General features: G+C 47.2%; 9 protein-coding genes across 9 annotated transcripts; 3 read left to right on the plus strand and 6 right to left on the minus strand.

The window, feature by feature from the left end:
• Positions 1-1950: 1950 nt before the first annotated feature.
• Positions 1951-2448, minus strand: N7508_005142 (MGMT family protein; the record flags this gene model as incomplete). Its single annotated transcript, XM_058463208.1, has 1 exon — positions 1951-2448. One exon carries the CDS (start codon positions 2446-2448, stop codon positions 1951-1953), a length of 498 nt encoding a protein of 165 aa, XP_058319686.1.
• Positions 2449-2884: 436 nt separating this feature from the next.
• N7508_005143 (uncharacterized protein) lies at positions 2885-4808 on the minus strand (the record flags this gene model as incomplete). The annotated part of the gene is made up of 5 exons (XM_058463209.1): positions 2885-3229; positions 3298-3624; positions 3677-4151; positions 4212-4365; positions 4415-4808. The coding sequence occupies 5 exons, from the start codon at positions 4806-4808 to the stop codon at positions 2885-2887; spliced, it is 1695 nt and encodes a 564-aa protein (XP_058319687.1).
• Positions 4809-6360: 1552 nt separating this feature from the next.
• On the plus strand, positions 6361-7957 carry N7508_005144 (uncharacterized protein; the record flags this gene model as incomplete). Its single annotated transcript, XM_058463210.1, has 2 exons — positions 6361-6594; positions 6677-7957. 2 exons carry the CDS (start codon positions 6361-6363, stop codon positions 7955-7957), a joined length of 1515 nt encoding a protein of 504 aa, XP_058319688.1.
• Positions 7958-9167: 1210 nt separating this feature from the next.
• Positions 9168-10976, plus strand: N7508_005145 (dihydrolipoyl dehydrogenase; the record flags this gene model as incomplete). The annotated part of the gene is made up of 4 exons (XM_058463211.1): positions 9168-9306; positions 9403-9482; positions 9572-10054; positions 10121-10976. The coding sequence occupies 4 exons, from the start codon at positions 9168-9170 to the stop codon at positions 10958-10960; spliced, it is 1542 nt and encodes a 513-aa protein (XP_058319689.1). The 3' UTR covers positions 10961-10976.
• A 2876-nt stretch (positions 10977-13852) lies between these two features.
• On the minus strand, positions 13853-14230 carry N7508_005146 (uncharacterized protein; the record flags this gene model as incomplete). Its single annotated transcript, XM_058463212.1, has 1 exon — positions 13853-14230. One exon carries the CDS (start codon positions 14228-14230, stop codon positions 13853-13855), a length of 378 nt encoding a protein of 125 aa, XP_058319690.1.
• Positions 14231-15099: 869 nt separating this feature from the next.
• Positions 15100-16270, minus strand: N7508_005147 (ceramidase; the record flags this gene model as incomplete). The annotated part of the gene is made up of 7 exons (XM_058463213.1): positions 15100-15262; positions 15324-15441; positions 15502-15783; positions 15848-15991; positions 16042-16102; positions 16158-16170; positions 16218-16270. The coding sequence occupies 7 exons, from the start codon at positions 16268-16270 to the stop codon at positions 15100-15102; spliced, it is 834 nt and encodes a 277-aa protein (XP_058319691.1).
• Positions 16271-17030: 760 nt separating this feature from the next.
• On the minus strand, positions 17031-18513 carry N7508_005148 (endo-1,4-beta-xylanase; the record flags this gene model as incomplete). The annotated part of the gene is made up of 10 exons (XM_058463214.1): positions 17031-17120; positions 17179-17244; positions 17297-17385; positions 17437-17486; positions 17537-17629; positions 17688-17833; positions 17889-18010; positions 18070-18118; positions 18177-18217; positions 18270-18513. 10 exons carry the CDS (start codon positions 18511-18513, stop codon positions 17031-17033), a joined length of 990 nt encoding a protein of 329 aa, XP_058319692.1.
• A 1453-nt stretch (positions 18514-19966) lies between these two features.
• N7508_005149 (uncharacterized protein) lies at positions 19967-20789 on the plus strand (the record flags this gene model as incomplete). Its single annotated transcript, XM_058463215.1, has 3 exons — positions 19967-20323; positions 20382-20561; positions 20619-20789. The coding sequence occupies 3 exons, from the start codon at positions 19967-19969 to the stop codon at positions 20787-20789; spliced, it is 708 nt and encodes a 235-aa protein (XP_058319693.1).
• Positions 20790-21989: 1200 nt separating this feature from the next.
• Positions 21990-22898, minus strand: N7508_005150 (uncharacterized protein; the record flags this gene model as incomplete). Its single annotated transcript, XM_058463216.1, has 1 exon — positions 21990-22898. One exon carries the CDS (start codon positions 22896-22898, stop codon positions 21990-21992), a length of 909 nt encoding a protein of 302 aa, XP_058319694.1.
• Positions 22899-23345: the final 447 nt, after the last annotated feature.

A 23345-nucleotide genomic window follows, 5' to 3' on the forward strand; every position in this document is an offset into this window, starting at 1 on the left:
CGATCACCGTAGATCATCGCACCTTGCAATCCTGAACCCAATTCAATTCCTACAGTATGAACCAATTTAATCTTTTTATCCCATATCAATTACCTATATTCCGTACCTGTATCTGAAATGCAACCCTACCCCCAATCTCAAATCCTAGATAGCAGCCCCATTCTCCCAGACCGAATCACGATCGTCATACCGATCCCAAGCAGCACAATTCTCCCCAATAGATCGCGCGTAGTCCCTCTAATTCAGATCCAGATCCGAATCCTTAGTCTCATACCTAGTTTCAGACCCAGACCCATCCCCATCCAACCCTTGACTCCCAATTCCACTCCCATTCCCAGCCCCATAACCATGAAACGACCCCCAAACCTCAACCCACCTCTCAACAAACTGCAACGCAAACCCCTGCTCAAGATGCCACCCAGTATGACAATGCACGAACCGAGCCCCAGGATTATCCGACCGAAACGCCAGCACGAGACGTCCAAGCGCGGGTAGGAGCGCATTATTGCGTTTTGGGAGCGTTCCTGCAGCGCGATACAATGTAATCCCATTCCTAATCCTACTCGCTGATCCCTCCACCTCTGTTTGAGGCCATCCCCCCCCCCCCACCCGATGCACAACAGTCAAAAGATCATGCCGTGTAAATGAATTGGATGTGGTGCCGCCATGCTCGTTTCGATTATGACGATCACCCATCATTCTGGCTGGGTGATTGCAAAGGTGAATGCTTGGCCGTCATTTGTGTTCCATTTATCTCTTTCGCTGGGGCTTGTGTTGGGTAACACTGATCACAATCGTATTGTACGGCGTAATAAGAAAAGAAATCTGCAGCAATGACCGTAAGCGCATGGTGGTCAATACTGAATTTAAGAAGAGTATTGCAAGCCGTATTCGCCACACGAATACGACAAGTCTTCTCAGGTGAGAACGTAGTATTGAAGCGATATCCCGTCTGATTTGGGTCGTCTGTTTGGGGCTAGTGTTGCTTGGTCTATCTCGAAGCAGAATTCTTGTGTGATGCCGGTGTCGGGGGTTGCTGTTTTATAGTCTATGTAGATGTCGTGCTCACACCATTATTATCTAGTTGTTGGTGTATTTGCTGTACAGGCTTTTGGTGCTTGATTTACCTGGTTGGATATTTGTTGAATTTGACGTTTTGGCAAAGGTATTACGCTTGATGACATTTTTGAGAGAGGTAATAGGTCAGCGTTGGTGCTTGTAGCTGCCAATGCAAGACAACACAGCTTGTATAACAATGTCCACTTCATCCTAGCAAATGTCACTATGAATTATATATAAAAGGGCATCACCATTATTTCATCCAGGGAGATACCACCTTTAAGCCACACCTGGGAAGCTTGAGTAACTGGGTTATACGACATAACATTGGATCTCCCCAGAAACACATCGTGGCTGGTTGAGACTCGAAGATCCACGGGGAACCTGATCCGAGAACTCGAACCTGGTAATTAAACCTATAGGTCATAGTATGGAATGATGCAAGCAGCTATGCGACAGTCATGCTTGTACCCCGGGAGAGTACATAAAAATCATGGGGAGAACTACGAAGAGTGTAGCTGTCGATATCCATCGGAAATTACCTGTTGGCAGGGCGTCAAGGAGTTTGGAACTCATCTGAGTGGGTGTATGTAATAAAGTGCTCTTTTGATCGTGCTATTTACTCGCTTAAACCGAGACAATGGTCTGGTTGTCAATGCTATGACGGTATTCGACTCAGCCTTTCAAGTTAGGGACTACCGCAGCTATTTTTCTTCGATCTAAGAGGTAGCATAGACACAATTCATATTGAGTCGTCACCAGTAGAAACTTTGAAGAAAAGGCCTCAATACCGTACATAAACAAGATAATGACTATCTCAATGCCAATAAATTAAACCACAAACACTCAAATTCTTATAAAAACAACATAATGTAACATAGAAGCAACAAATCACTTCCCAAGATCAACAAACCCATCAAAACAAACCCCAACGACCTTCCCATCAACAAACTCCACCCCCTCCTCCTTCAACCTAATCATCTTTTCCTCGGAAAAAGACCCAGAAGCCTTGTGCCCATCAACCTTCCACTCCCCTTTATATCCACCCAACCGCCTATCAGCAGCCAAAACGCGGTGGCAGGGGACCTCCGGTGCAAAGGGGTTAGTCCGCATTGCATTTCCCACGGCTCGCGCGCTGGAGCCTAGGTAATTTGCCATGGCCGAGTAGGTTGTCCAGCGGCCTGGTGGGACGGAGAGGAGGGTGCGGTAGACGCGGCGGCGGAAGGGGGTAAGAGTTGGGTGTAGGGATATTCTGTGGAGGTATTTTTTTGTGAGGGGGGTTATTTTGGGGGTTTCTTGGGGTTGGATGTTGGTTTCTTTTTGGGTTTTTGTTTGGGCTGGGGATGATGATGATACAGGGGTGGTCTGTGATGCTGGGGGGGCTGCCATGTTTTCTGTTCTTTGATAGAATGTTTTTTTGTTGGAAATTCAGCTTTTATTTCTAGCTGTAGGGACTTGTATTCGTGTCCCTGTTGGCTTGGTGTTTGAGGTTGGCTAGATTTGTAATTAGCTGGGAATGATATGACGCGGTGTAGGACGCGTCGGGGTGAACACTTACCACGCCGATAGATGTGCTTTATATTAAGTCTCTTGGACGAAGATGACTGGTGGATAATACGTATTGAACAAGAAAGAGGAAAAGAGACGAGCATTTGAAGTGTTATAAAGTTTAGTGACGGGTGTGCTGGAAGTGACCAATCAGACCACTGATACAGAAATATACGTGAATCATCTAACCATCTCCGATGGCTTCATGTCTACCGTCTCTCGTCAATAATCTAAAGAACATAAATACACACCATGTGTCAATCACAAACCCAAAACCTTAAGCGCGATCTACATGCTCAGCCGCGGTGGTGCTATCCTCCATCTTGGCAGCAGCAGCGCTAATAGAAAGATGCTTTCCAGTCTCTGGATCCACGACACTGCCCTTGCGACTGAACGCCTGGACCATACCCGGATTCTCGGCTTTGAGGCGCGCAAAGGTAGCCTCTGCATCCCAAGTCCAGGGTGTCTTGGCTGCGAAGAGGAGATCCATGTCTTCGAGTGTGCGCTGGTTGCTTTCTGGGTAGAGAGCCCAAACCATGGGGATGGTGATAACATTGCTGGCAGCGAAGACGTAGAGGGTCTTTTCGCCAATAGCGCTGAACATGACCGGGCAGAGGAGAGTCTAGAATACACCATATTAGTTTGTGTGCTTCGAGGGGTAGGGGTATGCTGGGTTAGAGGTGTTCTTACCAGCCATCCATTTCCAATACTCCATCCCACGACACCAAAGGCGTTTCCTCGGGCGCGGACGGCCAGAGGGAAGATCTCTGCTGGGTAAACCCATGGCACGGTCAACCACGTAGCACCGAAAGTGGAGGTGAAGATGAAGATCATCGAGGCTGCAGCTGCACCATATGAGGAGGCTTTGTCCATTTCACCAGCGGCCTTAGCGTCGATTGCAAGTCTGGAAAATCCTCCTGCGAGGAACATGGCAATTCCCTGGACAACCGATCCCCAATACAAAGTCCATCGGCGACCAATGCGGTCTAGGGTGAAGACACAGACCAGAGTAGCAAACTGTAAGCCCGTGTTAGTGCCGATCAATCTTCTCCCAGTAGTGGAGGCCTACCATGTAGAAGATGTTGTTTAGTCCACTGATCCACTGACTCTTCGTCGAATCGAAACCAGCAATACTAAAGATCGTGGGGGCATAAACGGTGACACCAGCAATTCCAACCCATTCCTGCATGATCTGCAACCATACGACCAGCTGCACGCGACGGCCGATGTGGAGGTCACCGGACTTGTAGCCAAATAGCATAGATAGATAGGAGTTGCCGTGGACGACGGTCTTTTCCATTTCGGCGATGCTAAGGATATCCTGGAATTCGGCCTCGGCGCGGAGGAGGTCTTCACCGCTAGATCCACGCAGACGTTGGAGAATGTAGCGGGCCTCATCCTCTCGGCCGACCTTGACGAGCCATCGAGGAGACTCGGGGAAGAACCAGACGACAGCGAAGAGGACCAGCAGGAAGACGATTTGGAAAGCAATGGGGAATCTCCAGCGGAATGCTGATTCTCCGTTATCGATGAAAGAAAGACCACTGTTTCATGTTAGAAAAGCTCTTTTAAAAAGGAAGACGAAGAGGAAGAGGAGAACGTACAACTCTAGCCAGTAGGCCAAAACAACACCAAAGATGTTGAGGGTAAATTCAATGGCAATGAATTGACCACGAGAAGTGTGCTCGGCTGTCTCAGTAGCCCAGACAGGGACAATAGCATTCAGGACACCAGTTCCGATTCCATTAATCAACCGAGCTGCAAATATCAGTATCTAGTATCCGCTATCAGCACTTATAGATCGTACCGCAAATCATCCAAACGTGATTCTGGGCTGAGCACTGCAGAGCCGCACCCAGGCAAGCCCAAGCAGCTCCAACGGCAATCGACTTGATACGACCCATGCGGTCGCCAATCCAACCACCAAATAAGGCACCGACCAGAGTTCCAAGATAGTAAACCGAGACGATTCCACCCTGTAGCAAGGAATTTGTGACCACTGGTGTCACTTCACCATCCACCACCTCCGTATAACCGAAGCCCATCAGGTCGATATAGTCTTTGGCATTGTTTACGCCGGACATCATACCCTGATCATAACCGAAGAACAGAATAGACAGCGCAGCGACACAGTTAATGCCGATGAGAAGCTGGCGCTTCTCCAGCCTGTGGACGACATTCCATGAAGGGATTTTGTCCATCTTGTGTATAGTTCGAGAGTCAATGATTGTTGTAGGCTTGGCGCATCACTCAGCGCGGCTAATAGTAAGGCGGTTAATAGCGGATAATATTAGGCAAGAAAAGAACACCCAGTCTTTCGCAGTCTATAGCAAAGACAATTGTATGGAAAGGCCCAGACTCGCGATCTATAACCGAACAGCACGAGAAACAGGAATTCCCAAATCAAGGCGACCCGCAGTATTTAAATCTGATCGCAGAGTCGGCGCGAGTCCGAGTCACAGACGACGGTAACTTGCCCACGGGGATCGGCCCACAGAAACCCCAGAAAAGTAGGGAACAACACTTCCGAAATGGTAACATTCCTGTGGGATACAGCTAGACTATGGTCTCCCCACCCGAATAACCGGCGAATACGGCGAGTAGGCCGGGTTCAGGGCGAGAAAACGTGTCACGGTGGGGTCAAGTATCAAGGCTTTTTCCTGGTCTGCGCTGGAATCGGCAATCCGAAATCACACGATAGCGGCACATTTTTGCTGAAAGGGGCTTAAGCCCAATGGTAGGCCCGGGTTGTATTGGCAGACAAACTCGGTTCCACTCCGGGGACGACTTTCTGCGGGGATTTCGGCGTTCAAGCGACCTTGCGGCTTGACCTCCTTAGGCCGGTTAGGCTAAACGGGTGATGGTTCTCGCGGTTGTGGGGGATTCCCCAGACTCCGGGTTTGTGACATCAGACCCCCAGATGTTCAATAAGATCATTTTGTTCAACTCCAGTTGTCAAGAGCTAAGTAGCGTTATGCCGAATATAAATGACCCAAGTGGGAGATCCTAGTGAACACCGCCTTATCACGATAGAAACCCTTGATTCATGACAAAATGGTCCTAAATGCCTGATGTTCATTCATGTGAAAAGTTCACTGCAAAATTATCTCAATTAAAAGATAATCTACGGTTCATCACTTTCTGGGCCGCGAAAATGTTCCATAATTCGACTTTTCGACCCCAATCCTTTTCAACCCAAAATCTACGCGAGAAATACAAACAAAATAGAGAAACCCTACAAAATCCTTTCCAATAGCATTTCCAATATCAAAATATATTCACAAATGATTGTCTTCCGGGTCTTGAAAGGGCTGCGGCATGGATCATTTGTCTATCTGTTCCTGCAGATCTGATTTTATACGAGCCTATTCGTTCCACCTTATGTGGCCTGTCTCACTAATGTATAAACACAGCTCCAGCGAAAGCATCACTTGACTTGATTCAACCGGAAGGATTTCTCTGGGTATGTCTGACAACTACCAAGCATTGTAACACCCTTCTAAGTTCCTTCTGTACTTACCGAAAACCAAGCTTTCAAAGGCAACATCAAAGCCAGAAAGCCAACCCCCAAAATGAGGCTCAAGCAACTGCCTAATCAGACAAATTCCTATACCGGGATGCGATGCGCTCATCCAACTCTAATCCCATCCCGGTCCCGGAACCAGAAGCCTTAAACGGTCGGGCTATTTCAATCCTCGCGCATTTCCTGGATCATTCGACATGGTCAAATCCCCGACCTGTCGCTGACTCAATATGGAGAGAGCGAACATGTCAAAAACCGTTGGCGATGAGAACGCTGCCGACAATCAGGAAGCTGCTAGCCAGCCGAATGCACATCTCGAAGCTTACTCGCAGTTCACGGTGGGCCAGAAGCGAGGCATTGTTGCGATGGGCTCTTTGGCTAGCTTTTTCTCCCCTTTGTCGTCAAGCATTTACTTGCCCGCACTGACCACTATTGCGCATGCATTACACATCTCCACTTCTCAGGTAAACTTGACTGTTACTACATATCTGGCAAGTAGAATTGGAGCTTCTTTGGGAATGGATTGGCTGACATTCTCGTCTGAAGATTATGCAGGGTGTGGCACCCATGCTCATCGCTGGCTTCTCTGATACAGCTGGCCGTCGTCCTGCCTACATTATCTGCTTCACCGTCTACCTCGCCGCGAACCTCGGTCTGGCTCTCCAGAATAGCTATGCTGCCCTTCTTGTTCTTCGATGCCTGCAAAGTGCTGGCAGCAGTGGAACTGTGGCAATGGCAAACGGTTTGGTAGGAGACATGATCACATCCTCTGAGCGTGGTTCATATATCGCCTTTGCTTCAATCGGAAGTATGCTGGGACCATCGCTTTCCCCAATCATCGGTGGTCTTCTCAGTCAATACACAGATTGGCATTGGATTTTCTGGTTTCTCCTTATCTTCGGTGGAGTCTTCTTCCTTCTATTCGGTCTCTTTCTACCTGAGACCTGTCGGAAGGTCGTTGGAGATGGCTCCATTCCACCGCCTCCATTGAACAACTCCCTCTCAGATGTGATTCGGCATCGAAAGCGTAAGGAGAATGGTCTCGTGCCTGACCCGGACAAAGAAGCCGAGGTGCGGAGGAATTACTCTCTTCGATTCCCGTCTCCCCTTCCAACTATGAAGGTTGTCCTGGATATCGAAACTTCGGTGATTCTTCTCACGACAGGGCTGTTGTTTGCCGGTTTCTACGCCGTCATGACCGGAGCCTCAACCTCATTCCACCAAATCTATCACTTCAGCGACATTAAGGCATCATTGATGTACCTTCCCATCGGCGGAGGTGGTATCTTATCGGCATTCACAACTGGAAAGATAGTCGACTGGAACTACCGACGACATGCAAAGAAAGCAGGTCTCTCCGTTGTGAAGAATGTCCGTGCAGACATCAGCAACTTCAACATCGAAAGAGCAAGACTGGAAGTCGCTTTGCCGCTATATTACATCAGTAACCTGGGAATACTGGCATACGGTTGGGTGCTTGATCATAAAGTCAACCTGGCAGGCCCCGTCATTCTCCTTTTCATCATAGGATGGGCAATAATCGGCACGAGTCAAGTGCTGAATGCACTGATGATTGATCTTTGGCCTGGGAAGTCTGCAACTGCAACTGCGGCCAACAATCTGTTCCGTTGTGAGCTCGGTGCGGCAGCTTCGGCTGCGATCAGCCCTATGGTTTCTGCGATGGGAAATGGCTGGACATACACCACTCTAGCGCTCATTTCTATCGCCATTTCTCCTTGCTTGTGGTTTACTGTGCATTACGGAATCAAGTGGCGGCAGAAGAGAACGCGAAAGAAGGAAAAGAAGCTGTCTCGTGACCAGGGCTAGATGACAATGTTGAATCTAGGGGATACATCTGGCTATTTCTTTTCTGATGTACTTATCTGCTATATATTTAGGGAATATGCTGACTCAGTGGGAGTCTTTCTTCCTTGATGAGATTTGGTTTCCCTTGCGGCTACTCTTTGCTACTGCTTGCACTTTCAACTTGCTTGGCAGATCTCGAATTGTGTGACATATTTCTGCGGATATAAGGATATATGAGATACCGTGCTATGTCCATATCATCGTCAAATTACAGTATCAAAGATACTACAGGTAACAACTGCACGTGGTCGATGTAGCGCATATCGGCGATTTCCCCTCGTAGGTCCCTGCTATTGGGGGCCAAGACTTTTCCCCCAACCGTATCGGCACTTGGCTGTTGTCTATATTCTGCAACATCACTCACTTATTATTGTATACACTTGCTTGTGAAGCTCATTTACAATAGTAGTCATCGATTTCGTTTGATTTGAGTATATGTAGATTGGTGAAAACTAAGATCTCAGGAGATCTCTTCCCAAGCCTACTCTATATATGGTCTTGTACTTGCCGGGATACATCCCGAATCTTCACTACTTAACCAACCACTGTTCTCGTGCATCGGCTTGCAATATTCAGACAGAAGCAAATAGAGGGAGGCAATTGATTAGAAATTATGATGACAAGTCACCCTGTCCAGTTGGTGTTTGCCACTGAACAGTAGCCCGCTTGTAAGCGGACCAAGAAGAATCTACGGATCCCCGCGGAATAGACTGGGGTAGAACTGCTGTGGAGAATGGCATTCATAGTAAGATAGTAAGTAAATCATATACTCCCGTAAATCGTCCTGGGTTTGCCCCGGAATACATTAGGCGCGGGAAAGATCTGTTGGGTTCCCGCCGCTTTTGGCGTTGACGGGGTATAGGCTTTGTGAGATCCCACAAACATAACTCTACTCTGTATTTGTTTTGTCTGTTGGAATCACTCCAGATCACATCTCCAAGTAAGTACTTCAACCCAAAAGGACTGCAGCGTCATGCCGGTAAAGCCAACCGAGTCAACCCGACCGGCTTACATAAGAGAGTACGGCGAAACCTCAAAATACCGCAAAGCTCAGTCCTTTCTTTCCCGTACCTCGAAATCACCTCCCCACGCATCTCAACACCTCCAATTCGTTGGTCTGGAGGATTAATTGTCTGTGTAGCTCGTTACGTCCGTTGATTTCTCTTTCGTCATGTTCCGCGCCGTCCTCCCCCGGGCTTCGCCACGGGCTGCCCTCCGCAACGCCGGCCCGAAGGCTGTTCCTTCTTCTTTCATTGCCACCCCTATGCTCCTCGTCCGTGGCTCAAAGCGCGGTTATGCATCTGAAGCTGGTGAGTTATTGCTCGGGCTGCTATCACGGCGTCCTCGGAGAGATCTTCTGCGCTTCCCGGATGCGATTTGCTGATTACCGGGTTGCCGGACAATAGGTGACCACGACCTCGTCATCATCGGCGGTGGTGTCGCTGGCTACGTCGCTGCTATCAAGGCCGGTCAAGAGGGTCTGAAGGTGCGCAAAACAATGCCCCTGAGCTTATTAGCTCTCGCTTGGCTCGATCCAATCATCACGATCGACTTACTAACTGAACACCCTGGCAGACTGCTTGTATCGAGAAGCGCGGAACCCTCGGTGGTACCTGCTTGAACGTCGGCTGTATCCCCTCCAAGTCCCTGCTCAACAACTCCCACCTCTACCACCAGATTCTCCACGACACGAAAAAGCGCGGTATTGAGGTTGGCGATGTCAAGCTCAACCTCACCCAGATGCTCAAGGCCAAGGACGAGTCCGTCAACGGCCTGACCAAGGGTGTCGAATTCCTGTTGAAGAAGAACGGTGTCGACTACATCAAGGGTGCCGGTTCTTTCGCCGATGCCAACACCATCAAGGTCGCCCTCAACGACGGTGGTGAGCAGACCATCCGCGGCAAGAACATCCTCATTGCCACTGGTTCCGAGTCCACTCCTTTCCCCGGCCTCAACATCGATGAGAAGCGCATCATCACCAGCACCGGTGCTCTCGCCCTCACTGAGGTCCCCAAGAAGATGGTCGTCATTGGTGGTGGTATTATCGGTCTCGAGATGGTATGTTTCCACCGCCATATTTGCTTCAATTTGAGCACAAATTGACTTTTTTTTTTTTTCTAATAGGCTTCCGTCTGGTCCCGTCTCGGTGCTGAGGTCACCGTTGTCGAGTTCCTCGGCCAGATCGGTGGTCCCGGTATGGATGCCGAGATTGCCAAGCAGGCCCAGAAGATCCTGGGCAAGCAGGGCATCAAGTTCAAGACCGGCACTAAGGTCATCAAGGGTGATGACAGCGGTGCTACCGTCTCCCTGCAGGTTGAGTCCGCCAAGGGCGGCAAGGAGGAGACCCTCGACGCTGACGTTGTCCTCGTCGCCATTGGTCGCCGCCCCTACACCGAGGGCCTGAACCTCGAGAACGTCGGCATTGAGAAGGATGACCGTGGCCGTCTCGTCATTGACCAGGAGTACCGCACCAAGGTTCCCCACGTCCGTGTCGTCGGTGACTGCACCTTCGGCCCCATGCTCGCCCACAAGGCCGAGGAGGAGGCCGTCGCTGCCGTTGAGTACATCAAGAAGGGCTACGGCCACGTCAACTACGCTGCCATCCCCAGCGTTATGTACACCCACCCCGAGGTCGCCTGGGTTGGCCAGAACGAGGCCGAGATTAAGGCTTCCGGCGTCAAGTACAGCGTCGGTACCTTCCCCTTCAGCGCCAACTCCCGTGCCAAGACCAACCTCGACACTGAGGGTGTCGTCAAGTTCATCGCCGATGCCGAGACCGACCGCATTCTCGGTGTCCACATCATCGGGCCCGGTGCCGGTGAGATGATCGCCGAGGCTACCCTTGCCATTGAGTACGGTGCCTCCAGCGAGGACATTGCCCGCACATGTCACGCTCACCCTACCCTCTCCGAGGCCTTCAAGGAGGCTGCCATGGCCACCTACTCCAAGCCCATCCACTTCTAGACTTGATCTCCCTTGATTCCGATATCCTCTTACCCCCTACCATGTACTACTTTTTTTTTTGATTTAGACTAGCCCAGCTAGCAAACTACATGTAGCTTTTCATGTAATCAATTTCTTTTGTGTTCGTGAAAGTTATTAATTGCTATTGTAATGTGTAGTTCCAATCATTATGGAGTAGCCCCTTTCACTTTCCCTTGTGCGTACATTTTGGATTTAGGATAAAATATCAACCGATTCATACCTGTCTTTCAAGTCCCTCGATGTGACCTAAAGAAAAGAAAATAAAAGCTCTATCCAGGCATATCTGCAGCTACAGCGGAATACGATTCCCTGTTCTCAACGAAAGCACACATTGACTGTAAAACAAAAACAATGCCCGTTTTCGAGATGTCTGTTAAGTACTGTACTTCTCGACATGTAAGCCTCAAGTTTCACTCAAAAGACGATACCCTGTCCATATATCTATGGTATCTATGGGCACGTTTATTATACTACCCCTATTCTTGATCATGAATTCATGTAGGACAAAAAGATTGATAAAGCACTGTGTCAACCCCTATTCAACATGACCAGGTCTTATGTCTTGCCAAAAAAAAAAAGGGAAAAAAAAGAAACCCTGTTCACCCACACATGCAGATACACCAAAGCATAGCATACTCTGCCCCACGCGCGGAAGAAAACGAAAAGCAAAAAGGAAACTCCGATAGGGGGAATCGAACCCCCGGCTGTCGTGTGAGAGACGACGATGTTAGCCACTACACCATATCGGATATTGGATGGAAATCAAAGCAAAGTTTGCCATTATAGATCCACAGGATCCACTGCTCTTGTATGCATTGTGGGTCTTTGTGGCTCACCGTACGTAACGACTAACACCCAAGACTAATCGGGCGGCTTACTACAAAGTTTTTGCTGCAAAAAAGTGAGTAACGGAAATGTGAATCGATATTTCATATACAGATGTAGGAAGATTGGCTGTGGTAGGAAAAAATTTGTATATTTAGAGATGATTTGAACAGGAAGCAAAAACACAAAAAGAGATGCTCTCATACGGGGATTCGAACCCCGGTCTGCACGGATCAATAGTCAAACTATTTGAAAACGAGCGATGCTAAACCCCTACACCATATGAGACGATTTGATTGGACGATTGTGGCAAGAAAGAATCATATCAGCAAAAAGGCCGCTCGGGCAAACAGGCGGAAAGCACACTCGTGAAGAAATTCGCCGGAATCCCTTGTTTGAGGTCCAAAAAAGAAAGAAAATAAGAACAGGACCCTGCGGGCGACAGAGTGGGAGCAAAATTGGGTAAGGGACAGGATATCTCCAAAAAGCAAAAAGAATGCTCTCATGCGGGGATTCGAACCCCGGTCTGCACGGATCAATGATCAAGATCATTTGAAAACGAGCGATGCTAAACCCCTACACCACATGAGAAGGTTTGATGAAGGATAATCAAGTTTTTTGCACTACAAACGGCAAACTCGTGGGTATTTTCAGTCATCACTCGTCGCGCAATAATACTTTTCTGACTTAGCCTCGCGTTGTACTTCAAAAAAAAAAAAATTCCCTGTAAGCAGAGGAGGGAACCTGGAATCCACGGATCATATGATGTTCGAGGAATATTCCACAAAGACAAAAAGAAATGCTCTCATGCGGGGATTCGAACCCCGGTCTGCACGGATCAATAGTAACCTATTTGAAAACGAGCGATGCTAAACCCCTACACCACATGAGAAGAGCTTATAAATATTGGGCAGCATTGAGGTTATAGCTGGAAATAAAAATTACACTAAACATCATTTTGAACCACTTCCATGTCGGCATCATCACTTTTAACAATTGGTGGATTATTATGCGATATACTATATATCTCATAAATAGAAGCCCTCCACTTGTATTGAATTTCAACGGTATTCGAATACTAACATGCCGAGTGTCTCCCCCCACTGCAGATATATATTAATGAGCTTGGAGCATTGATAGACACATGTTTTCAAGATATCATGCTGAAGACCAAACACTGCATTAAGCAGAAGAGGGCAAATAATCTACAATACTGACCTTGATTCCCATATGCCGTTTGCCATTTGTCAGAGTTGGATTTGCAGGCAATGCGCCCCAATCCATCCGGGGAAAGATTCATCATATGATTGACCGGGTGAAGAGCCATCAGATTTGCTTTTACCAAGCTTGTCAGCCACAAAAAAAACTTGAATGATTCGTTATGGCTGGATATAAGTTCATTATGGAACATTTTAGCTCACGATAAAATCAGTTTCTTTGGATTTTTAAGGGGGGTGCAGGTCCTCTGTCGCATAATCAATCATACAAGGCTCCTTGTCAATGGCTATCAATATAAGTGTTCTAGAGCGTGGCATGAATATCAGAAGTGGAACGTGTCCAACGATAACTAGGAAGAATCTGGTGAGCAACTCAGGGGCCTTCGCTCTTGAAAGGATCCTGTGATTTATTCTGTCAATGACCGAATGCGATCGTTTTCGTCGGTCTCTTCGATCTTGTCGACCCAGTACCCTGGGCGATCAGGCACTCTCTACTAGCCGTGGATATTCCGGGTCGGATCATTTGTCACGCAGTGTCAATTAACGCACGACAGTAGGGATTGCGACCGACCTTGATAAAGCAACAGAGATGATTCTTGTGCTCTAGATCCAATCACGATTGCTAGGTGAGTGATCATTGAGCACAGAGCCTTGTACGGACAAAAAGTAATCCAACATCATCAAGCGCCTCTCCATTCCACACTATTCAAACACGATCTAGATTCTGATCTCCGTCGCGTTCTGTATGGTCGGCGATATTATGCCCCCCTCTCGATGCACTAACAACTAGTATGCGAGTACCCAGATAACCAAAGATAGGGAGCGCCCTTCACCCTCGTATATGGATCGCTTCAGCTATCATCAGAAGTATAATTAGAACAGTAATATTGGCACCTGCGGTAATATTACCCCGGGACCCGATACGCACGACATGTACCAGAGTCGGTACGGATGTTGTAAATTCGGCCACCTTCAGCTGGGCAGATGCATAGGCAACGAGCATGTCGTCGATATACGAGACCATCGCATTCTCAACGTCTTTCAAGATAATTTGTGAATCTGACATTCCATTTGTAGTTGCGTTGTTTTTGATGGATTCAAGATAGTCACTGATACTAGCATTGAAGGCATCAGCAATAGTTGAGCGATTAAAGCTGGTCTGAGCATTTGAGATGAGCTTCAGTAGACGCATCAACACGTGCGTCATGTTTCTGTTGGAGTGAATCCTGGTAAGTAATTTATGGACAGTGATGTTGCGGTCCGTTACGTCAACAGAGATGTTGAATCAAGAGGCGCTCGCCACCATAGAATCGTTGCTTTGTTTGTTTCTAGTTTTCGTACTTCTCGCCTTCATACTTCTGGTTTTCATCTGCTGTTGCTGATCGGGCAAAGAGATTTTCATCTTCGACGAGCATGGTCAGGAAAAAGCTGACCAACGATGATAGGGAAGCTGAATACGCCACTGAGACCAGTAGGACAAGACACAAGACTAGCTTGGGACCCACAATTTCTAGCCTAAGCCTAGGGGAGCCTAAAAACTCCTACTATTGCGCAAAAGCCCTACCAGAAATTGGAGCACAGCTAGTGTAAGAATATCACGAGGGATGATTGCGTTTTTTAGGGGCATAAAGCACTAATCTATACCCTGATTTGTGCAAGCGCTGCGCTTTCTACCACTATGGCCCGCGTACAGATGCCAAGAGGTTTGTTGTTTCAGGTGGCCCCGGACATGCAATAATGCCCAGTACTAACTGATGGGGCTTGCTTAAGGCCTACCAGGGTGCGCTAGGTAATGCACGTACCAGCGGGCAGAGTCTCCGCAGATCAAGGTCTTGTTGCTATACAATAGAATTACACCCCATAGTCTATATGCGAGAGATATTTCCAACATTGTATCGATAATGATATCAAAGCTGTCAACTGAACAAGGCTTTTATATAGAAAATGCCGCCAAATTTAATGTTGTTTGACATGTATAGGCGAGGTACCACGCCTAAAACCTAGCAATTCGTCTAAGAACACACTCCTCATGGAATGATCGATGGAAAAATCTGGGCATCTTTCCCATTACACTGATCATTTCTGTTTCTTGGATGAATTCAGTGATTCTAAAGCTCGAGTTGCTGGACCAATCGGCCAAGCAAGATCGTTTGTGGGATCATCCCGAACTTGACCAGCCGTGACTAGGTCCACAATTGCGACTGCGACGTAGCCACCGATGGCAGTGAAGATGTGCCACCTATTTCTCGTAGTTAGCGATATAGGTCTGCCAAGTATATGATGAAGGTTAAAGAACGTACCAGCCATGCAGTTCAGTGAAGAATGCCAGGGGCATCCCAACCAAGTGTCGGGTTTCAGTCAAAATTCCACACGCCCAATCGTCAATTAGCCACACAATGTAACCAAATCCGAAGGAGACTAAATCGTCAGTGACTCTTGCATCAAAGCGAATGGGGATATCTAGAAGGAGGAACATACAAGAGCCAAAGAATGCAATGTTGCGGATCTTCTTCCTAATCACGAGATCTGGAACTTGCTGAGGAATGATCTTCAAGCTTTCGGTCGCAATCAGGTATACTGCGATCCCGAAACTCACAGCGTGAAGGATGAATTCATCCATGACGATATGAATCACCATCACCAAAGTGAAAAGGGCCAGAAGGATGATCCCGACTAGCCTGGTCCGCTGGGGACTAGCCTTGAAAGTAAGAATGCGATACAAAAGAGGTGTGGTGAGAAGGTGCATTGACAATTCATCCGCTGAGCCTTAGAGTTAGGGAGTGCCATTGGTGAATGAAGATAACAGGAATAGTGGAACACTTACACATCTGTGTGTGATACTTAAGAGTCATATGGTAGCCTCCTGAGCAGACGCCTACTCCAATCAAGCCATAGTATGAAATTGATCGAAGGCCACCAGACTGCTGCCTCCGGGCAAGCTGCCTGAGACCGTAGATGCCATAAATTACTAGACAAATTGTTAATAAGGCCTAGAATATTGGAATTTAGCGTACTCACTAAAGACCAAGCTGCTGAGAGTGTTTATAAATTCCGCGATGAATCGTGTCACTACATAATCCTTTTAGGCAAATTAGTGGACCTTTCTAGAACGATGACGTGTGACAGGGATGTACCTCTTCGCAGAAACTAGAGAAAATTAGTATTGTAGAACTTGAAAAAGGGACACAACATACTTCAGGTAGGAGGTCTGGGGTCCCCAGAAGGGAGCAACCACGTAGCGATCCATCGTGTAAGAAGTAAGAATGTTTTCAACCTGGAATCAATGTCAGGAACCGGATTTCCGGTGACGGTCGGCAAAAAAAAGACGCGGTAAACAAAGGATAAGCTTTGCCGGATGTACCCGCGTTTCCCTTTCCCGGCCACAATGCCTTGGTTCGATTTATTGCCTCACCGCTCGATTTGTATACTTCCACTGGCGTGCTGCAAATATTTTTATCGTTGGAAAAGATCAGATTTTGGAATGAACAATGACAGTGTTCGATGTCTGGCTTCGCCGCGTTGTTAGTAACTTAATTTTGTGTGCTGCACATGTTCAAAAGAGGGTGCAGCTAGACTGAGTTTATGCATAGCGTTTTCTGAGCGAATGAAAATTGCACATGGCCACTGCCCCAGAACAACGAGCTAAAATTGCCTTTTTTAGATACGTGTCATGAATCATTGCCCAATTGACATGAGTATATTCGCCATTTTGAACAACAATGACCCGAGGCACTCATATAATAAACCACACAACTGGTATTTGTGACTGTATCCTATGGCACGGGGATCAAACAATAATTAAGACCACCAAGACGATTATTGTGGATGCAAGGAAATTGGCGAAAGCTTTGATCATATTGAAAGAGTTACGACATGTTACAATCCGGATCACTCCACAAGCTAGCTGACTATCACTCAATCCTCAATTTGGCCCCACCATTATCTTTCATTTCTCTTGTGAAAGTAGAACAGTGCTTCCGGGAACGATGAGAGGCCTGTTTGTCTTTCTAGAGCGCAGCCGCGATGGCATTATACGCATCTTTCGGCTCGTAGTTGCTATCAAATAGCAGAGGAGTTGAGTCGGCACGCCAAGAGTCCTAGATGAAATGAGCATTGGTGTAGACTAACCCCAGGTATAATTTCAGGGTCACTTACAGGATCCGCAACGCCCCAAACTGTGATTCCAACACACTTGGCTTGATTCAAACAAGCAGTGACGGCCTGCAGAAATCTTTAGTTAGCACATCTCTAATCAACCTCCTGTAAAACTCACATTGACATAGTCGGTTGAGCTAGCACCACCGATATCAAGCTCGGTGATAGCAACTTCATCAGTTCCTGCGCCGGCCAAAACATCAAGGGCTGTTTGGGGTTGTAAGCTAGAAGTTCGAATTCAGAAAAACAAAGGGCTACTTATCCAGAAACCCCAGCGCCACCACCAGCACTCAAGTGAGTCTGAGATCCTTTAAATAAAGTCAGCAGACACATACGATAGAACAGAATAACGATGTACACACCAATTCCATCGATCGGGATCCCGGCAGCTATCCAACTCTTGACATGGCTCGCCATCCCAGTCGTCTTGGCATAAGATGCAGTGTCGAGACTAGTTTTTGTCAGAATATCTTGTTACCAAGACACCAGAGATTATCCAAGCCACTCACTTATAATCGTTGATATATAGTTTGGCATTTGGGTCAGCGGCACGGGCCGTTTCGAAGGCGATCCGCACGTAGTCCTCGCCGATGACGTTGTAGAAAACGCTTTGTCGCAAGGTTCCATCCTCGTTGAAAATCTCATTGAGAACGTCCTGATATTAGTTAGCAGGATAGCAAGTCAAGTCAGGAGTTTCACCCCAAACTCACCCACGCGTAAATTTTCCCCTTGTACCGAGTCATCAGGGTTGTGATGTGATTCTTCATCACGTCGATGAGAGTGGCCTTATCAGTGATGGAAGAGACCCAAGTGGGTAGTTGGGAGTGCCACACTTGAAACAAAAACGTCGGTCAGCATTTTTAGAACTTGGTAAAAGTTCGAGCAACATACCAAGCGTGTGACCTCGGATCAATTTGTCATTTGACGAGGCAAAGTCAACCTAAAGGTTGTGAGATTCTAAACAAAAAGTACCATGTGTGATGAAGGGGCTGTAGTACCAGATAATCCGCCCCTGTAAATGAGAATTGTCCCTGAGAGGCTGAATCCAAAGTGAGTCTTTGTTGCTTTAGTTCCGCGGGGAGCCCACTTACGCTCAGTAGCATCCCACTTCATGCTATTTTCAGGAGTCAATTGACCAAAATCGGCCTTGATGATGGCTGGGTTCTTGTCGTTTTTGGTCAAGGTTCCTTGATCACCAATGTTGCCCAAGTATTTCTTCCCGTGAGCCTTGAATTTGTCATTGATGCTGACAGAGGCTTGACGAGACCCAATAGCCCCAGCAGATGCATGACTAGCTAGAATGATGCCGACGGCAAAGGCCTTGAGATGAACCATCCTTGCAGAGTAGGTATTTTCAGTTGCTTCCGTGATTTATGAATAGAGATGGGAAGGTTGGAACAATAGTCAAGCTTGGAAAGAGCTAATCAATGACCAAGAGGGAAAACTCGATCTATTTTATAACGAAGCCAAGCAACTCGCTGTTTCTAAAATATGCCGTAATTTGCAATCAGAGAATGCCGTTCACTTGTTTCCCGCGCAGAAAGTGCCGGGTTATCCCAAACCCTGGTATCTTGGCACCAGCCGCTGTAATTTGTACATCATGGATATTCTCGAACCTCATCGCCCCTAAAGTCGCGCTGGTACTGGTATTAGCCTAGATTGTGCTTGGCGTCTCGAACGTAAGTGGCTTTCAGGCAAATCCAACCTCCATTCTCCGTCGCATTGTAACATTGATGCCAGAATCTTGGCGTGCATGGGGTACCTTGTTTTGGCTTGTCTCACCAGGTCAGGAGAGGCCATGGACTCGACTACACTTCGGTAACCCCTGTCAATGCAGCGATGCGGGGAACCCTTCACCCCCACTTTGGTGGCTTGGTGGAGTTTATAGCTCTGCATGATATTATTTCCGCAAGGAAAAGCCGAATTCCAGTTTCTAATTCGTCGAGGGACTATCCTTCGGAAAACTTCCTGTTCCAGGCTGAAACGACCCCCACCGACAAAGTAACGTATATAGTAGATGCATCGACAAAGAGCTGTACATGAATTTAGGCAATTATTGGGTTTCAAAGTTTGGCTACAACACTAGTCTTTTGTCACGGCCCGCGGGACTCTTCAGGCCCTGAACATTGTACATACAGTATGCTATCAAACAATTCGATGCATAATATGTCCTTTCAGGTCTAAATATCAGCCAATTCAGTCAAGGTTTTGCAGATCTCCGCATGGAATCTTGGCTCTGGATATTTACACTTACTGAAGGAACGTCATAAGCTTGAAACCATACCGGAGAATTGTTAATCTCCACCAGATCAGCCGGTCCGAAAAACTTTCGGCTCCTCTCTCGGGAGGATCTGCGAATGAATTACTCAAAATAATGCGGAGGAGTTCCGAGATCAAGCCTAGATATGTGTCACGTAAAGGAGCACAATAGCCTGAAGCACGTCGACCATTATTGCTAAGACATTCTGGCTGGCCCGCGCCGAAACGTCACCCGTTTCAGGCTAATTTTGATGTTTTGACAATTTCCCGGCTAAACGTGACACATCATCCTATATACTTGATCGAGACTTCATACCTTTCTTTGACATTAGGCAAGACACTGTCTCCGGACGAGAGGGATTGGTTTCTGACTTTGTCTTTCACGCCGCGCCGAAAGAAGGAACGGCGCTGACTATATGGACTCGACATTTATTTAAATACTCCTCGAAGTCCTTTCTTAAATCGCATTCAATCCAGCACAGAGCCATCAAAATAAAGCATTGCACTAATTGACATTCAAATCACCAGAATGATTTTTAATCTTGTCGCGCTCTCCCTCTTTGTCAGCAGCAGTCTCGCTGTTCCACTCGAAGTTGAAATTGAGAAACGCCAAAGCTGCCCTGGTGTCCACGTTTTCGGTGCTCGTGAGACCTCCGTGTCTCCTGGCTATGGTTCCTCTAGCACTGTTGTAAATGGTATTCTGAGTGCCTATTCAGGCTCCACCTCCGAGGCAATCAGCTATCCTGCATGTGGTGGACAATCCTCATGCGGATATGTGAGCTATTCCAGCTCAGTCGCTCAAGGCATTCAAGCTGTCGCCTCGGCTGTGAATTCCTACAACTCGCAATGTCCCCAGACAAAGCTTGTCCTAGTTGGGTACTCCCAGGTACGTGATGATGAATAATCAATACAACTATCATTGGAATTCTCTGACATGGCTATAGGGTGGTGAAATTATGGACGCGGCTTTGTGCGGCGGGGGTGTCCCTAATCAGGGCTACACTAACACGGCGATTCCACTGACGTCCTCCGCTGTTAATATGATCAAGGCAGCTATTTTCATGGGTGACCCCCTATTCAAAGCTGGCTTGTCATACGATGTTGGGACATGTGCCGCAGGAGGTGTAAGTATTACGTCCCTGCATACACTCTCTTGATGTGAACCTAATGATAAATTATAGTTCGACGCACGCCCTGCTGGTTTTTCATGCCCTTCGGCTAGTAAAATCAAGTCGTACTGCGATGCTGCCGATCCGTACTGCTGCAACGGTAGCAACGCCGCAACTCACCAGGGCTATGGAGCCGAATATGGATCACAGGCAATAGCCTTTGTTAAATCGAAGTTGGCCTAGGATTTTTCATAGCACCATCAGATATTTCATCCTCGAACCTGGCTCATAACGCTTTGTGTCACAAATGGGGTACTCATTCAAACTGTTAAGCATGATATTGACCGGTATCTTCCTCCGTAACGAGTAAAAGACGACAATAAGCGTCTTGCCGAATGCCCCCGTCCTCAATCACATAAAGTCAGGTGGACTCGGAAAAATGCACTGAATGACTCTACCCCTCAAAGCTATGTGTACTATCAAAGTAGACTTCTTTGGGCTTAGTTTATATTCAAATCCCCTCTTCTCCAATTTTTCGATCGCAGCTCACAAAACCACATACAGTACTTTATCTCTAGGAACTTGTGACAGTGAAAATAATGGCACGCCTGCTGGATCTACCGACTGAGATTGTTCTAGCCATCCTTCCACATACTCTTGCAATTATGCGTGGTATACTCCAGATAGTGATTGCCGCAGTCATTGGCACAGGAGCTGTATCTGCTTCGAACTCGATTATAAAATGCGCAAAGGGGCTGAATATGTTCATTTCCCGTGGAACCGGTGAGCCTATGGGTTTCGGTGGGACGAAAGGTCTTCGTGCCACGGACCCTCTGATTTAAGCTACCGCCAATCAAAACCATGGATCTGATATCGAGGCAATACCCATGTTGCTAGTTGGGATGATCCTGTTTACGCCTCATGCTATATTGAAAATTATGCGTATGAGGTGAGCAAATTCGTTGTTGGAAATTATCTAAATGATAGCACGACAGCTAGTAAAACAAGCACAGCTGTCTCGCCATCTGGTACGCCAACTCTCATTAATGGGGCGTTTGGATCTCGCTCGGTGCCAGTGCTCCCATTAGCAGGCTTCTTGCTGTTTTACTTTTCATTTTAATCAGTGACTGGACTACAACAGAATGCATGTGTTAATTTGATTTCCTTGAATATGGCAATAGTTAGGGAACTTTATGTTGAGTTTCCGAGCTCTGATGGATAGGAGAACCGAGAAACTTATACCTGCATTACTTGAATTACCTCGCTGAATTTAAAATTAAGACATGGCGTAGCTTATAATCTGCGATAAAACCCCCGAGTTCCTGATAGCTTATTTGATAATTGATTACTCCAGGGCTATATATGTACATATAGCTCGTCCTGATCATAGATTTCGAAGAAATTCCTATATTGCATTCTAGACATACTATCTCTCAATCACAATTAAACGATAACCTCATTGTCCTTATCAACAGCTTCAAGAAGATCCTGGATTTTGCGGAAGCAAATCCCTTGGAAAAATCTCTCTCTCTGTTCATAGACCTTAGCATCATCGAAGCAAGCTGCTCCGGTGACAGAAAAAAGTTGATATTCGGCGAAAAGAGCCTCATCTCCTCCTGCCATTGCCTCCTGCTCGAGTTTTGCCACATCTTTATGGGTCACAGAAAGAGAAGGATACTTCTTGGCGAAGGTGCGGGCAATATCCGCCCAGCATGTCTTCTCCCCGGTGATGTAGGTGTATTCATCCCATATCGCGCTGTTCAGCAGAGCAACGAGGCTCTTTGCCACGTCCCGGGCACATGTAACGTTGAACAGCTCGAATCCAGTACCCGGAATGAGCATTGTTTGGTTGGCAACATCAATTGGGAATGCAGGCCCAATATCCTTGAGATACCGATTCTTTGCCGGGACAACGTAATCGACTAACCAGCCCACAGAAATCAGAGTCCATTCCAATTCGGTTTGCTCACGAAGCACCTTGCGCACAGGCTCACGGGTACTGAAATAGAACTCCGGCTGATGGGGGTGCGTTTCAATGTTGCCACCAAACTCGGAAGGAATGAACCGCTTACAGAGGCGGCTCTGTTTGCACGCCTCGATTAGGGCGAGATGGACATGTATGAACCCCTCTGAATAGTCGAGAATAGTCGAGATCATGGCTTCGCAGTCCGAGATTGCACTGACAATTGATTCAACCACCGAGTAATCAACAACCACTTGGGTCACCTTTGGCAGATCATTGAATCGAGGTTTCAAGCTGCGAGTGAGCACCACCACATCATGGCCCTTTGCGGTGAACTCTTCGACGAGGTAGCTTGCCAAGTCACCCGATCCAGCAATTGCGACACGCATGTTGAGGATTGACTTCAAATTGAAAATGGAAGGATAAGGGTTGAAAATAGGTGCAAACACTGGGTACTGACGGACCAAGCGAAGAAAACAAAAGATAGCGGGGAGGCAGAGGAAAGACACAAGATAAAAGTATTTCTTAGCAAGTTGAGAGAAGAAGAATGTGCTTATTAGAAAAGAACACCACATTGAGTGAGGGCTCAGTAGGTCTTTATAGTAATCGATGGAATATACTCAGGTCGGCCTTAGCCGAAATAGGCAATCCATTGTGGTTGTTCCGCATGATGGTCGTATCTCCAACTTCACTGCAGAAATGTAATCCAAAGTCTGATTAGCAAGCTCGTATACCATTACAAATCTTTCTACGCTCGTATTATGAAGCAAATCCTCAACTTGAAGGAATTGTCTTAGACAGCGAGGAGTGGTTGGTCATCTCACGGGGTCCGCGGA

Source organism: Penicillium antarcticum, assembly GCF_028974205.1.
Source record: "Penicillium antarcticum strain IBT 31339 chromosome Unknown utg000005l_segment0_segment0, whole genome shotgun sequence".
Lineage (NCBI taxonomy): Eukaryota > Fungi > Ascomycota > Eurotiomycetes > Eurotiales > Aspergillaceae > Penicillium > Penicillium antarcticum.